The following is a 15,105-nucleotide window of genomic DNA, read 5'->3' on the forward strand; positions in this document are numbered from 1 at the left end:
TAGCCTTTACAAATTTGTAACCAGTCTGTTGTTCCATGTCTGGTTCTAACTGTTGCTTCTTGACCTGCATACAGGTTTCTCAGGAGGCAGGTAAGGTGGTCTGGTGTTCCCATCTCTTGAAGAATTTTCCATAGTCTGCTGTTGTGATTCACACAGTCAAAGGCTTTGGTGCAGTCAGTGAAATAGACTTTTTTTTTTTAATTCTCTTGCTTTTTTGATGATCCAGCAGATGTTGGCAATTTGATCTCTAGTTCCTCTGCCTTTTCTAAATCCAGCTTGAAGATCTGGAATTTCATGGTTCATGTGCTGTGAAGCCTGACTTGGAGAATTTTGAGCATTACTTTACTAGTGTGTGAGATGAGTGCAATTGTTCAGTAGTTTGAGCATTCTTTGGCATTGCTTTTCTTTGAGATTGGAATGAAAACTGACTTTTTCCAGTCCTGTGGCCACTGCTGAGTTTTCCAAATTTGCTGGCATATTGAGTGAAGCACTTTCACAGCATCATCTTTCAAGATTTGAAATAGTTCAATTGGAATTCCATCGCCTTGTTCCTAGTAATGCTTCCTAAGGCCCACTTGACTTCATGCTCCAGAATGTCTGGTTCTAGGTAAGTGATCATATCATCATGACTATCTGGGTTGTGAAGATCTATTTTATATATTTCTTCTGTGTATTCTTGCCACCTCTTCTTAATATCTTCTGCTTCTGGTAGGTCCATACCATTTCTGTCCTTTATTGAGCCCATCTTTGCATGAAATGTTCCCTTGGTATCTCTAATTTTCTTGAAGAGATCTCTAGTCTTTCCCATTCTATTGTTTTCCTCTATTTCTTTGCATTGATCACTGAGGTAGGCTTTCTTATCTCTCCTTGCTATTCTTTGGAATTCTGCATTCAAATGGGTATATCTTTCCTTTTATCCTTTGTTTTTCACTTCTCTTCTTTTTTCAGCTATTTGTAAGGCCTCCTCAGACAGCCATTTTGCTTTTTTGCATTTCTTTTTCTTGGGGATGGTCTTGATCCCTGTTTCCTGTACAATGTTATGAACCTCCATCCATAGTTTATCAGGTACTCTGTCTCCAACATTTTGGCCACCTGATGTGAAGAGCTGACTCATTTGAAAAGACCCTGATGTTGGGAAAGATTGAAGGCAGGAAGAAAAGGGGTGGATAGAGGATGAGATGGTTAGATGGCATCATCGACTCAATGGACATGAGTTTGGGTGAACTCTGGGTGTTGGTGATGGACAGGAAGGCCTGCTGTGCTGCATTCCATGGGGTCACAAAGAGTTGGACACGACTGAGTGACTGAACTGAACTGTCTATCAGATCTAGTCCCTTGAATCTGTTTCTTATTTCCACTGTATAATTGTAAAGGATTTGATTTAGGTTGTACCTGCATGGTCTAGTGGTTTTCCCCACTCTCTTCAATGTCAGTCTGAATTTGGTAATAAGGAGTTCATGATCTGAACCACAGTCAGTTCCTGGTCTTGTTTTTGCTGTCTGTATAGAGCTTCTCCATCTTTGACTGCAAAGAATATACTCAATCTGATTTCAGTATTGACCATCTGGTGATGTCCATGTGTAGAGTCTTCTCTTGTGTTGTTGGAAAGGGTATTTGCTATGACCAGTGCATTCTCTTGGCAAAACTCTATTAGCCTTTGCCCTGTTTCATTCTGTACTCCAAGGCCAAATTTACCTGTTACTCCAGGTGTTTCTTGACTTCTTACTTTTGCATCCCAGTCCCATATAATGAAAAGGACATCTCTTTTGGGTGTTAGTTCTAGGAGATCTTGTAGGTCTTCATAGAATCATTCAACTTCAGCTTCTTCAGTATTACTGGTTGGAGGCATAGACTTGGATTACTGTGATATTAAATGGTTTGCCTTGGAAACGAACAGATATCATTCAGTCATTTTTGAGATTGCATCCAAGTACTGCATTTTGGACTCTTGTTTCTCCTCAATTTCTTCTAAGGGATTCTTGCCTACAACCTAGAGGGCGTATTAAAAAGTAGAGCCATCACTTTGTCAACAAAGGTCTGTATAGTCAAATTTGTTTTTCCACTAGTCACGTAAGGATATGAGAAAATGGAAGTGAAAGTGTTAGTTCCTCAGTCCTGTCTGACTCTCTGTGACCCCATGGACTGTAGCCCACCAGACTCCTCTGTCCATGTGCTTCTCCAGCCAAGTTCCAGAGTGGGTTCCCATTTCCTTCCCCAGAGTGTCTTTCTGACTGGGGTATTGAACCTGGGTCTCCTGCGTTGCAGGCAGATTCTTTGCCCTCTGAACCATCATGGAAGCTGCACAGATGTGAGTGCTGAGGGCCAAAGAATTGATGCTCTCAAACTGTGGTGCTGGAGAAGACTCTTTTGAGTCCCTTGGACAGCAAGAAGATAAAATCTATCAATCCTAAAGGAAATCAACCGTGAATACTAATGGAAGGACTGACGCTGAAGCTGAAGCTCCAATAACTCTGGCCACCTGATTGGAAGAACCATCATTGGAAAAGACCCTGATTCTGGGAAAGACTAAAGGCAGGAGAAGAGGGCAACAGAGGATAAGATGGATCCTGCTCGGTTTCAAGAGCTGCTGTGACCTTTCTTGACTCAGAAAGAGGAAAAATATTTCTTGCAAAGCAGTAAGATTCATGGCTGATGGTCAAGGTAGAACTGAGCATTCCCTGTTGGAAGGAGAAGAGTCCAGCCTGTTGTCAAGTTTATAATGGAAATGCGGAAAGATGGGGTTGCTATTATTTGATGTCGGTAAGATGGAGTCAGGAGTTTGATTTGCAGCATTTTAATGTATCCATTAAAAGCACTGTTTACTTAAAATGGTAAGATTCAGTGCTAACATAGACATAGGACGAAAAGAGGCCTGAAAACTGATTACCGAGGGACTTGAACAATTAAGTTGGAGAAAATGTGCCTGGTTCGGAGATCACATCTAGGCAACCCGCTCAGGCCCGCTTTAATTCCAAAACTACATTTCCCAGAATCCTTTCCGCTCTGTGCTTCCTTGTTCGCGTCCAGTTTTGAAGTCCCGCGACACTTAGAAGGCGGAAGTGAAGCGGAAGCCATTACTCTTGGGAGGAGAGTGCTGCTATACACATGGGAAGAGGAGTGGTCCACCGTAGCTTCTTACAAGCTCTTGGTCCCCGCGGCCGATCGGACTTTCCGTATGAACTTGTCATCCCTTCGGCCGCAGCTTCCGTGACCTTTGCTTCCCATGATTCTACTGTCGGTGATGTAAGTCCTGCTTTCCTCACTTAACCCTTTACTCTTGGCCTTCATGAGAACCCGGGAGGCCCAGAAGGCCGGCGGAGTTAACAGGGGACAGGACCTGGGACCGAGAAGCCAGGCAGGAGTGTGTTTTAGACACTGTGATAAGCGGTATGAAGTGCTGGTGACGAAGTTTAGGACCCGGGTGAGGCACCAGTGATGTGGTCCAAAATAATTGACATCTTGGGGTGGGGACAGAAAAGTCCATTCCAGATGAGGTCAGGACGTTATTGAGGTGGATATGTGAGTCAGGAATTGGAGACCCAAGGATAAACTACCTACCTTTTGCTTTGTGGTCATTTTTGTCTAATGTTAATAGCAGCACACTGGTTTTCTTTCAGTTAACATTTGTCTTGAATGCTTTTTTACACTTAAATTTCTCTGTTATTTACTTTAGTTGACTGTCGTGAAAATAGTCTATGACTAGATTTAAAAATGCACTTCGACATTGTTGTTTAACTTGAGAATTAGTCCATTAATATTTAATGTGATTACTAATATTTGCATTGAGTTTTGCCATTTTATTTGGTGCTTTCTATTTTCCCTTCGAATAATTTTTAAAATTAGAATATAAGACATATATGTCCCCCCCACCCAAAGTATGAAAACACACAAAATTAAAAGAAGAAGAAAGTGATTCCTCAAACTAGGACAAGAAAAATAAGATTATGAAAACTCAGAAACCTGTATTCTTCTGAACTGTATCCACCTCCTTCTCCATGATTTTTTCCCTGGATTTTACTGCTTATATGTTTTCTTAAAAATGTATTTCCTAATTTTGGTAATTACTTACTATGAATTACATGCACCCAAGTATTTTCAGAGATATGCGCCTACCATTCTTTTTTAGATACATAGTGACTTAAATTTTAGTCTACAAAGCTCCATATACTGTGGTTTTATTTGCAAACTGTGTTATACACACACACACACACATATACATACACACACAGACACACACACACACCTGTGCGTGTGTATAAATTTTGAGAATATTGACATTATTATGCCATTGAGTTTTACAGTTAACTGGTTACATCTTCTATAATGCTTTTCAGTCAAGTTTTATGAGTATCAGCAAGAAAGATATAATGGTTTTTGTTATTGTTAGTTTTATTCCTTGGAAAGTACTGATGTATATTTATGTTTTTCTTTCGTATCACACATTTATTTTTATTATTTACTTTCTTTGCTGGACTTCCAGTAGCATTGAATGGAGGTCGAAAAGCCAACTTGAGGCAGTCCTGTTTTCTTTCTGACCTTAAGGGGAATTAACTTGAGTGTTAGCTGAAAGCTTTTTTTTTTTAAAAAATAGTGTTGGGTAAAAGAAGCTCCTTTTTCCTAATCTAAGAGTTTTTTGTCATGAAAATCACTCTTACCAAATGATTTTTTTTTCCCAGCATCTACTTTGATGTGTTGATGTACTTCAGTCATCTCAAACTATTCCTGATCTGTAGGTTCTAGTTCTGTTTGTGCTTTAAATGAATAAGTGAAAAATATGATTATCTTATTTACCTGGTAATAGTATTAAACCAATTACAGAATTAAACCAATCTACATTTGAGTAAAATTGGTTTGTAATTTTCCTTTTCTGTTTCAGGTTTATGCCAGCCTCATAAAATGGGGTGGGAGTGTTCTCTCTTTATTTCTAAACTCTGGAATATTTTACCTAAGAGTAGAATCACTTTTTCTTTACAAGGGAATCGTACCAGGAAAAACCACTGGGGTCTGGAGATTTTTTTTTTTCTAAAGCTGTTGTTTCAGTTCTCTAAAAGTCAAAGGACATCCAAGTTCTCTATTTAATTGTGGTAAATAAAATTTCTTTAGGAACTTATTCATTCATCTAAAGCTAAATTGTATAATCAAAGTTGTTAAAATATGGTCTTGAATTGAGTTCAGTTCAGTCGCTCAGTCGTGTCTGACTCTTTGTGTCCCCAGGGACTGCAGCATGCCAAGCTTCCCTGTCCATCACCAACTCCCGGAGCCTACTCAAATTCATGTCCATCATGTCAGTGATGCCATCCCACCATCTCATCCTCTGTTGTTCCCTTCTCCTTCTGTCTTCAATCTTTCGCAGCATTAAGGTCTTTTCCAGTGAGTGGTTCTTCACCTCAGGTGGCCAAAGGATTGGAGTTTCAGCTTTAGCATCAGTCGTTCCAATGAATATTCAGGACTGATTTCCTTTAGGATGGCCTGTTTGGATCTCCTTGCAATCCAAGGGACTCTCAAGAGTTTTCTCCAACACCACAGTTCAAAAGCATCAATTCTTTGGCGCTCAGCTTTCTTTATAGTCCAACTCTCACATCCATACATGACTACTGGAAAAACCATAGCTTTGACTAGACAGACCTTTGTCTCTGCTTTTTAATATGCAGTCTAGGTTGGTCATAGCTCTTCTTCCAAGGAGCAAGTGTCTTTTAATTTCATGGCTGCAGTCATCATCTGCAGTCATTTGGGAGCCCCCCAAAAATAAAGTCTGTCACTTTCCATTGTTTCCCCATCTGTTTGCCATGAAGTCATCTCTTACTATGTTTTTAATGCTTGATACATATGTAATGTTACCAGTTTTTCATTCTCATATTTATATGTTCTTTCCTTTATTTTAAATAAGTCCTGTCAGAATTGTGTCAATTCTGTTTTTCTCTTAAAACTTTTGGCTTGATTGAACCACTTTATAATATGTATGTTTTCTATTTCATAACTTTGTGTTCTTCATAATTTTCTTCTTTTACTTTCTTGGCATGTTTCTTTACAATTTCTTACATTGGATACCTGCACATTGTAAAGGACTGAAGTGAGTATTCTATTGTATTTCAGTTCTAAGTATTATCAAATTCTATAACTTCTTTGACATGAAAGTTATTTAGGACTTTTAGTTTCAATTTCTGTGACTTTTTTTCCGGTTATCTTTCGGTTATTGTTTGCTAACTTACACTGTAGTCAGCTTGATGCCATTTTCTGAGACACACATTGTACCCCATGTGTGGTTGGATTTTATAGTTAGGAAATACTATTTCATCTTGTGCAGTCTGCATATAGTTATTGAGTTGTCTGCGCGAACGTATTATTGAGAGCTCTGGTAGTGACTTTGTCCATTCTCCTTAGAGACCTACCACCCTCCGCCTGTATTTTTGAAGCTAAAACATATATAGTATATAGCTAAAACAGTATATATCTTTTTCAGGGGTTATACCTTTTTTCATTATGCAGTTCCTCAGTTTTTACTCTTAGCCTTTTTGCTTTAATTCATTCTGGTATTAAAATATTTAAACCAGATTTTTAAAAAAGTATTTACCTTGTATGTGAAGTGAAAGTCATTCAGTCATGTCCGACTCTTTGTGACCCCATGGACTATACAGTCCATGGAATTTTCCAGGCCAGAATACTGGAGTGGGTAGCCTTTCTCTTCTCTAGGGGATCTTCCCAACCCAGGGATTGAACCCAGGTCTACCTGCATTGTATGCAGATTCTTTACCAGCTGAGCCACAAGGAAAGCCAATTTACCTTTCCATTCTTGCTATATCCTTATTTTTAAGACGCTCTTGCAAACACCATATAACTGGATTGTTTTTACTCCATTTTGAGAATCTCTCTGCTGTAGTTGAAGCATTTGGTCAGCTTTTTTATAGATTTTTCTTTCCCTGCCCTCTAGCTTTTGATTTGAGAATTTTGTTCACTCCACATTTTTCTCTGCATGTTTTGAATTTATCATGTGTGTATATATATGTGTATATATATATAGAATTTATGTGTATTATCTTAGTAGTTGTCTTGGAGAATTCTTATCCTTGTTTGTTCATGAAATTTAGATTTTTGATACCTTATCACTCTCCTCGTTTACACGGTTTTGTGATCATCCATTTTATTTTATTATTTTTAAAAAATATTTATTTAATTATTTGGTTGTACCTGGTCTTAGTTGTGGCAAACAAGATCTTCAATCTTCATCTTTATTTTGTGGCATGCAGGGTCAAGTTCCCTGACCAGGGATTGAGCCTGGTACCCCTGCATTGTGAGCAGAATTTTAGCCACTGGACCATCAGATCATGCCACTGATCATGCATTCTAATTCTGTCTTTTTTTTAAACTCAAAAGAGATTATCGTGTATAGTCATGTTTAGTTTCATTATACCCACACATTTTCCTTGTTGTGTTCTTTCTTTGGTTCTTGGACCCTTTGGTGTAAGTTCTTAACAGTCTTTGCTTCCTTGAATTTTCCTTTCTCCCTAAAATATTTGTTTTAGAATTTCTCTTTTCTGTGAGTGGCAAGTTCAAATATGATGTTATTTTGCCATCTTAATGGACATTTTGATTTTTAAAGTATATTCCAGAGCCATGAAGATGTTCCACTATCTTCTGGCTCCCATTATTGCTGGCCAGAAGTCATGTGTCAGCCTATTGTTTTACTTTTTTAAAGCAGTGATTCTTAAAGTGTGTTCTTCAGACCAACAGCGTCATCATCACCAGGAATTTGTTATAAATGCATATTCTTGCATTTCACACCCCATATCTTCGGAGTCAAAAACTGGGGCTAGGGCCTAGCAACGGAGAAGGCGATGGCACCCCACTTCAGTACTCTTGCCTGGAAAATCCCATGGACGGAGGAACCTGGTAGGCTGCAGTCCATGGGGTCGCAAAGAATCAGACATGACTGAGCGACTTCACTTTCACTTTTCACTTTCATGCTTTGGAGAAGGACATGGCAACCCACTCCAGTGTTCTTGCCTGGAGAATCCCAGGCTGGCGGGCTGCCGTCTGTGGGGTCGCACAGAGTCGGACACGACTGAAGCGACTTAGCAGCAGCAGCAGCAGGACCTAGCAATGTGAGTTTTTTAAAATACATTTCCAGTTTTAACAAGCTCTCCAGGTGATTGAGATGCAACTTGAAGTTTAAGAACCATTGCCTTAAAGGATTTTCCTCCCGGGCTGCTGTTCAGATATTCTTTTGCCATTTTTGTTCTCTGATTCAGTTTAATTGTATATAACTGTGATCTCTTTTTACCTTCAGTGTCTTTATATTTGTCTTTTGAAATGAGAAATTCACAGCTACTGTGTTTTGCAATAATTGCCTGGACTCCTTCCTTCTCCTTTTAGAATTCTGTTTAGAATCAGTTCAGCCATTTTCCTCTGTCTCCCATGGCTCTTTATGCTTATCATCTCTTTATCTGTGTGCCCTCATGTTTATTCTCTAGAAGTGGTTTTTAAATTTAAGCCTGTGTAAAAGTCACCTATAATGCTTGTTATTAATGAAATATTCATCAGTCTGCTTCAAAACTCTCATTTAATTGGGCTTGGATATGAACTGGGAAGTAGAATTATTAAAGTTCTCTAGGTGATATTTATGCAGCTGGCTTGAGGACCACACTTTGTGTAAGACTCTGGAAAATGTTTTTTTTTTTTTTTTTTAAGAGGGGGACTGTGTAATCTGATGAAACTCTTTATTTCAATATTTTGCCTTTATTTTAACAATTGTAATTGTCCTTTTAGAAATTACACATTTTAAAATTTCTGCATATTTATTACCAGTGTGAATGATTTTTAAAAATACCTGTGTTTATTTTGAATTGCACTTAAAATAGTTTTGAATGGAAGATTTAACCAGTATATGTAGATTGCCTGTTGGAAACAGAAGTATTAATCTGTCCTTTTATCCCCTGGGACATTTCATCTGATTAGTTGAAAGCTTACAGATAGTGAAGTATAGAGATGTTAATTTATGAATGTAACACATTTCTGGAGTAAAAAAAAAATGGCTTGCAATATTCTCAAAACTATTGTTTCTTTGGGCCTACAGGAATGACTGGTAGAAGCAATTCTATCAGGGGCAGAAATACCACTCAATAAAAGTAACGGAAAGATTATTCTCTCTGTAGTAGTTCCACCTGCAAATTCTGAATATCTCTGGGTTGTATTACAAAATTGAATATGGAGATTTTGAATCAAATACTGGAGGAATTATGGCCACAAAAGGAGAAATCATAATAGAACAATTGTGAAGGATAGAATGTGTTTTGGACTCAAAAACGATGAAGGTAGGTCTTTTGTAATTGTGAGGAGCAGTGGTAAGATTAGGGTGAGGTAGAAATGCATGTGAGCATGCAGAATACATGATGGCTTTAACTCTGTGCTCGTGTGATGCTGAGATCTGTATCCAGGGTCACCAATTCTAGCTCAACAAGTGGTATAATTGCTCAGATGAGAAATACTCCAGAACCTTGCTCTGGTCTATAGTTTACATTACCATGAGACTTTGAAAATATCCCACAGACTTGAAATTGATGTGAGTGCATTCTCCATCCAGGCTTTAACCACTTGTGTACCTTGCCCCATATTGCAGATGTGAACAGTGAGGGCCAAGGCGTGCCTAAGCCACATGGCTGTGTCAACATATATCTCATAGGATCTGAACAGGATCCCCCTCCCCTCCAAGTTCCATCCCTTGTGATCTTCCCAAGACCCCAAGGCCCAGGAATGTCATCTCAATATGAAGAGAAACGTGGATCAGCTTATTTGTCACCATTCATTCTTTCACTCACTTTAAACCTGTTTATTATTTGAGGTGCTGTTCCAGACACTGTGTACTCAGTTGCTTAGTCACGTCCAACTCTTTGTGACCCCATAGACTGTAGCCCGCCAGGCTCCTCTGTCCATTGGATTTTCCAGACAAAATACTGGAGAGCGGGTTGCCATTTTCTTCTCCAGGGGATCTTCCTGACTCAGGGATTGAATCTGCATCTCTTATGTCTCCTGCATTGGCAGGTGGGTTCTTTTACCCACTGAGCCACATGGAAAAGACACTGCAGCAGTGAACAAAACAAAGACGTGAAAAATCTTTGTCTTCCTGGCACTTCTTGTCTAACGGTGTACATTGCATAGGAGATGTTGTCCAGAGAGCAAATTTTTGAATCATTGTTAGTGAGGTGAACCTGATTCTAGTGATGAAAAGCCCTGAGCTGTAGCTCACAGTTGTGTATGTTGACATAGAGTATGGGGCCAAAAGGCATTGGAGATCAGAACACATGGTCCTAGACGGATCCTCCTCATGGTTACTTGAACCATCATAAGCCAGGATGAGCCTTGAATAAATCTGGAGCTTAAGTGTTTAGTGAGTGACAGAGTTTAATATAATTGTAATTGGTAACATGGACTTCTCATGTGGCTCAGTGGTAAAGAATCTGCTTGCCAAGCAGGAGATGCAGGTTTGATCCCTGGGTTGGGACAGTCCCCTGGAGTAGGAAATAGCAACCACTCCAGTATTCTTGCCTGGGAAATTTCATAGACAGAGGAGCCTGGTGGGCTATGGTCCATGGAGTCGCAAAGAGTTGGACATGGCTTAGCGACTGAATAACAATTGGTGACACATTACTTGAGAGACTGACTCTGAGTCTTAGTTGAGGTGGGTCCAGGACCTCCACCATGTTGCCTGGAGGTTTTACCTAAGCAAGGTTAAGGCCCAGGATGTGACAGAACTTGCTGCCCAAAAGAGGAAATGCTGAAAAACAAAAGTCAGAATTGTCATGTGAGTGGGAGAGACAGAAAACCTTTGGCTACACCTAGTAGTCTTTCTCTCATTTCCTACAGATGTCCGCTCCAGGAGACCCATGAGAGAGAAAGTAGCTTCCTGGTCCAAGGCCCTGTTCTTCAGGCAGATTTACTGTCATTCTCGCAAGATGGCAGCTCTCGGCCTGGCTCCCACATGTGGTAAATTCTTTGGGTGTCGAATGCCCTCAGAAATCAAGCTTCTGTGGCTCCTGCCACCTCACTGAGGGCAAGGATGTGCATAGCTGGTGGGAGGGCTGCCAGGTCAAAAATGGTAGAGGATGTGTGAACTGAAGTGGGTGGGGCAAAGTCCTGAGAGCTCCCCTGGCAACTATGTCTGATTCAGGGTCTTTGTGAGTTTGGGTGAGGCAGGGAGTGTTTGTAGTTGGTGAGTTAAGAAGGCTACAGGTAATTGATAACCCATTTATTATTTTGACAAATCTGAGCAAAGTAATAGCTCCATCTCTTAGAGCTTTCATTTCTTCACTCATAAATTGAGAATGTATATAATTTTCTTTTTTTTTTGAGAACGTATATTAGTTTCTTTTTTATTTTTTGAGGATGTGTGTCATTTTCTTTATGGCTATGTAGGCCCACCACTCTTTTTCCTATCCTTGAGTGGAGCAGGGTTGCTCTGGCTTGTCACACAACTTGTGTATGTGTGTGTATGTGATTGTGATTGGGGCATGTGCACTGCCTACACACATAATTAGTATGGGATCATTTCCTGATTTGCGAGTGTCAGGTCGGCTTTAATCCTCATGGGTTCTCTCTTCTCTAGCTATGCCCAGTCAGGAGCCTGCCTATATCCATGAGTCAGAAGTTCCTCTTTCTTCAAAAGACCATTCCTGTCCCCAGGATGTGGACCTGTTTGCATGCAATGGCCTGGAGCCTCATACATCAACCAGTGTTGAACCATCCCAGGTATACCAAGCTCTTTAAGACTCCTGAAGGTGGGGGAGGGTCTCATCTAGGCTGATGGATGCCTGATTAGAGTGCAAGAGGCAGAGCCAGAGAAGGTTGTGAGGTTGGTATCAGGGATGTTAGGGAAAATGACATGTAACAGGTTGTTTTTTCATCATACAGCTCAAAGCTCTCAGGCCAGGCTGGAAGTGAAAGGAGGTTTGATCCCATGTCAGAGTTGGATTTGAAGCAATGAGATAGGATGAAATTATCTTATAAGGAAGAGAAGACATCTAAGGATTGTCTTCTAAAATAAATGTTTAGACCTCAGAGCCCTGTATTGAAAATCCTGTGTTTAGAGTCTCTCACACGTAGTCTTTGTCCTCAGCCATCTGGATGAGTTCTCACTGGCTGGGGTCTCACTGACCCCAAATGTGTGTGGTGTTTCAGGAATCATTGACTTTCCAGGATGTTGCTGTGGACTTCACTGAGAAGGAGTGGCCCTTGCTGGACTCTACTCAGAGAAAACTATACAAAGATGTGATGCTGGAGAACTACAGCAACCTTGCTTCAGTGGGTAAGGCTGGTGTCATTTCTTCATTTGTTCATTCATGAATCAAATGTCCTTGTTACAAGAGCTTGCTGTGGCTCAGGAACTGTGTGGGGATTTAGAATACAGTTATGAACAAGTTGACCTGGTCCCTGCCCTAGTGGTATCTCCCTTTGGATATTGAGATCTGTCCACTGCATTGACCTTGGAGGTTATGTGTGTCTGAGCTTGGGCATAGTTTTCTGAGTTAAGAAATCCTCATTCTTTTGAAGGGCAAAATGTGTGGGAATATTTGGGATTTTGTGTTTTATGAAAGCCTTTCACTGTGTTCCTTAGAAATGTGGCACCGCCGTTTTGCTGCTCCTAAGTCAGACTTGTCCATCCTCAGAACACTGAAGACCAAAACACTGACCCCAGACTATTGGAAGGGGTGGTCCTCTGCACGATCTTCCCTCAACATATGTCTTTCCCTGTGAGTAGGGTGCCAGGTGGGCAAACCCAGCCTCATCTCCCACTTGGAGCAAGAAGAGGAGCTGAGGACAGAGGATCGGGAACTTCACCGAGGCCCTTGTCCCGGTAAGCACCAGGCAGACAGAAGTGCTGCCGAGAATCTGCCCTTGCCAGCAATGGGGATGAATGGAGTTTCATTGGGAAACCTCACCCAGGTTGAAAATGCGCTTTCTCTTTCACTACACCTCCATCCTCTTAAAAGTCTTTTGGTTTCCGTGTCCCTTCATCTTTAAATTTGAGGTGGCCATGTGGGCTCTTTGTCCCATTCTTTCCTATTCAACATTCCTGGTCATACTCTTAATATCATTATCAATGTCAGTATTTGAAGAGTTAATTCTTAGTGAGTCAACTTAAATTTCTACCCACTTCATTGCCAAATGTCTCACACGTCCAGATTTCTCAGTCCTTTTTACTTATGTGTGTTCTCCCCTCTCACATTCCCTTCTCTTCTTTATGGTTTGTATCTGCAAAGAAAGCCATCTCTGTTTTTGTCACCGTCATCCCACCATTTTCCTTCACCAGCAGGTTGATATTTTCCCAATTTGTTTCAGATTGGGCAACGCCATCTAAAACCAAATGGTCAATTCTTATGGAAGATATTTTTGGGAAGGAAACATCTAATGGTGTGACAGTGGTAAGATTTCCTTGGAATAATTCTGACTCTTCCATATTGGGAGAGGACAGGGTCAGCCTGAGTTAGAAAAGCTTCTCAAAACCAGGCAGGTCCCCTACACCCCTCAGCCACCCTGAAGAGCAAACAGTGATAGAGATAGTATTACAGTTTGGGGAAAACCCTGAATTTGGCCCCAGACTTTTCTTAAAGTCCTATTGAGTAATTATTTCTATAACTACATCTCAGATGTTGAGTGTTGGCTTAATTTAGTTTTAAACAGTTAACAAAGTATATATGCAAGAAGCTTTGTGAAAGTTACATTCATGGCATTCATTTATTTCCTTTTTTGATGGAGTCCATACAGGGCAGGAGCAGTACTTCTGCTTTGCAGATTGTGACATCATTAGTAATTACAGTATGCTTCTACTTATATCAGTTTATGTGGGGATAGTCTTAGGAATGTAACAAACATGGGAAATGCCTTAGTCATTTCCTGAATGCCTTAGTGCTCCCTTTCCATCAACAGGAAAACAGTCAGCTTGGAGAGGAGTCTGCGGAGTACACTAACCTGTTTGACGTCTTCAGCATAGGCGCTCATCTCACTCAGCAGATGGGAAGGCACACTGGCAAGAGACCGTACCACCACCGGGACTGCGGGGTGACTTTCAGGAACAGGTCCCATGTAACCCAACACGTGAGCGTTTACAATGGGAGGAAGATGCATGAATGTCATCAGTGTCAGAAAGCCTTCACCACAAGTGCTTCCCTCACACGGCACAGGAGAATACATACTGGGGAGAAGCCCTATGAGTGCAATGCCTGTGGGAAGGCTTTTAATGACCCCTCAGCCCTCAGGAGTCACTCAAGAACTCATCTCACAGAGAAGCCCTTCGACTGCACTCAATGTGGGAATGCCTTCCGCACCCTCTCCTCCCTGAAGATACACATGAGAGTCCACACTGGGGAGCGGCCGTACAAGTGTGACGAGTGTGGGAAGGCTTATGGTCGGAGCTGCCACCTCATTGCCCACAGGAGAACACACACTGGGGAGAGACCCTACGAGTGTCATGATTGTGGCAAGGCTTTCCAGCACCCCTCCCACCTCAAAGAGCATGTCAGGAATCATACTGGGGAGAAGCCTTATGAGTGCACGCAATGTGGAAAAGCCTTCCGGTGGAAGTCAAACTTTAACTTGCACAAGAAGAACCACACAGTGGAGAAAACCTACGAGTGTAAAGAGTGTGGGAAATCTTTTGGGGACCTCCTGTCCCGGAGGAAACACATGAGAATTCATATTGTAAAGAAGCCTGTTGAGTGCAGACAGTGTGGGAAGGCATTCAGGAACCAGTCCATCCTCAAGACGCACATGAATTCCCATACTGGAGAGAAGCCATATGGGTGTGACCTCTGCGGGAAAGCCTTCAGTGCGAGCTCCAACCTAACTGCGCATAGGAAGATCCACACCCAAGAGAGACGCTATGAGTGTGCTGCCTGCGGGAAGGTCTTTGGAGACTATTTATCCCGGAGGAGGCACATGAGCATTCATCTCGTGAAGAAGCGTGTTGAATGCAGACAGTGTGGGAAAGCCTTCAGAAACCAGTCGACCCTCAAGACACACATGAGAAGTCACACAGGAGAGAAGCCCTACGAGTGCGACCACTGTGGGAAGGCCTTCAGCATCGGTTCGAACCTCAATGTGCATAGAAGGATACAC

General features: G+C 41.3%; 1 protein-coding gene across 3 annotated transcripts in view; it reads left to right on the top strand.

Moving 5' to 3' along the window:
• The first annotated feature begins 3,048 nt into the window (after positions 1–3,048).
• ZNF317 (zinc finger protein 317) overlaps positions 3,049–15,105 on the top strand; it is a 12,926-nt gene continuing 869 nt past the window's right edge. The window contains exons 1-8 of one of the 3 annotated variants that reach the window (XM_010855502.1): positions 3,063–3,243; positions 9,071–9,308; positions 10,858–10,977; positions 11,597–11,739; positions 12,169–12,295; positions 12,749–12,844; positions 13,330–13,412; positions 13,918–15,102. In XM_010855502.1, the coding sequence (XP_010853804.1) occupies positions 9,281–9,308; positions 10,858–10,977; positions 11,597–11,739; positions 12,169–12,295; positions 12,749–12,844; positions 13,330–13,412; positions 13,918–15,102 (1,782 nt within the window). In that variant the 5' untranslated portion in view covers positions 3,063–3,243; positions 9,071–9,280. Of the gene's footprint in view, positions 3,244–9,070; positions 9,309–10,857; positions 10,978–11,596; positions 11,740–12,168; positions 12,296–12,748; positions 12,845–13,329; positions 13,413–13,917; positions 15,103–15,105 lie in introns of all 3 variants that reach the window. The other 2 variants (XM_010855503.1, XM_010855504.1) reach the window with 2 other exon arrangements.

Source organism: Bison bison, unplaced genomic scaffold (genome assembly GCF_000754665.1).
Source record: "Bison bison bison isolate TAMUID 2011002044 unplaced genomic scaffold, Bison_UMD1.0 scf7180017864365, whole genome shotgun sequence".
Taxonomy (NCBI): domain Eukaryota; kingdom Metazoa; phylum Chordata; class Mammalia; order Artiodactyla; family Bovidae; genus Bison; species Bison bison.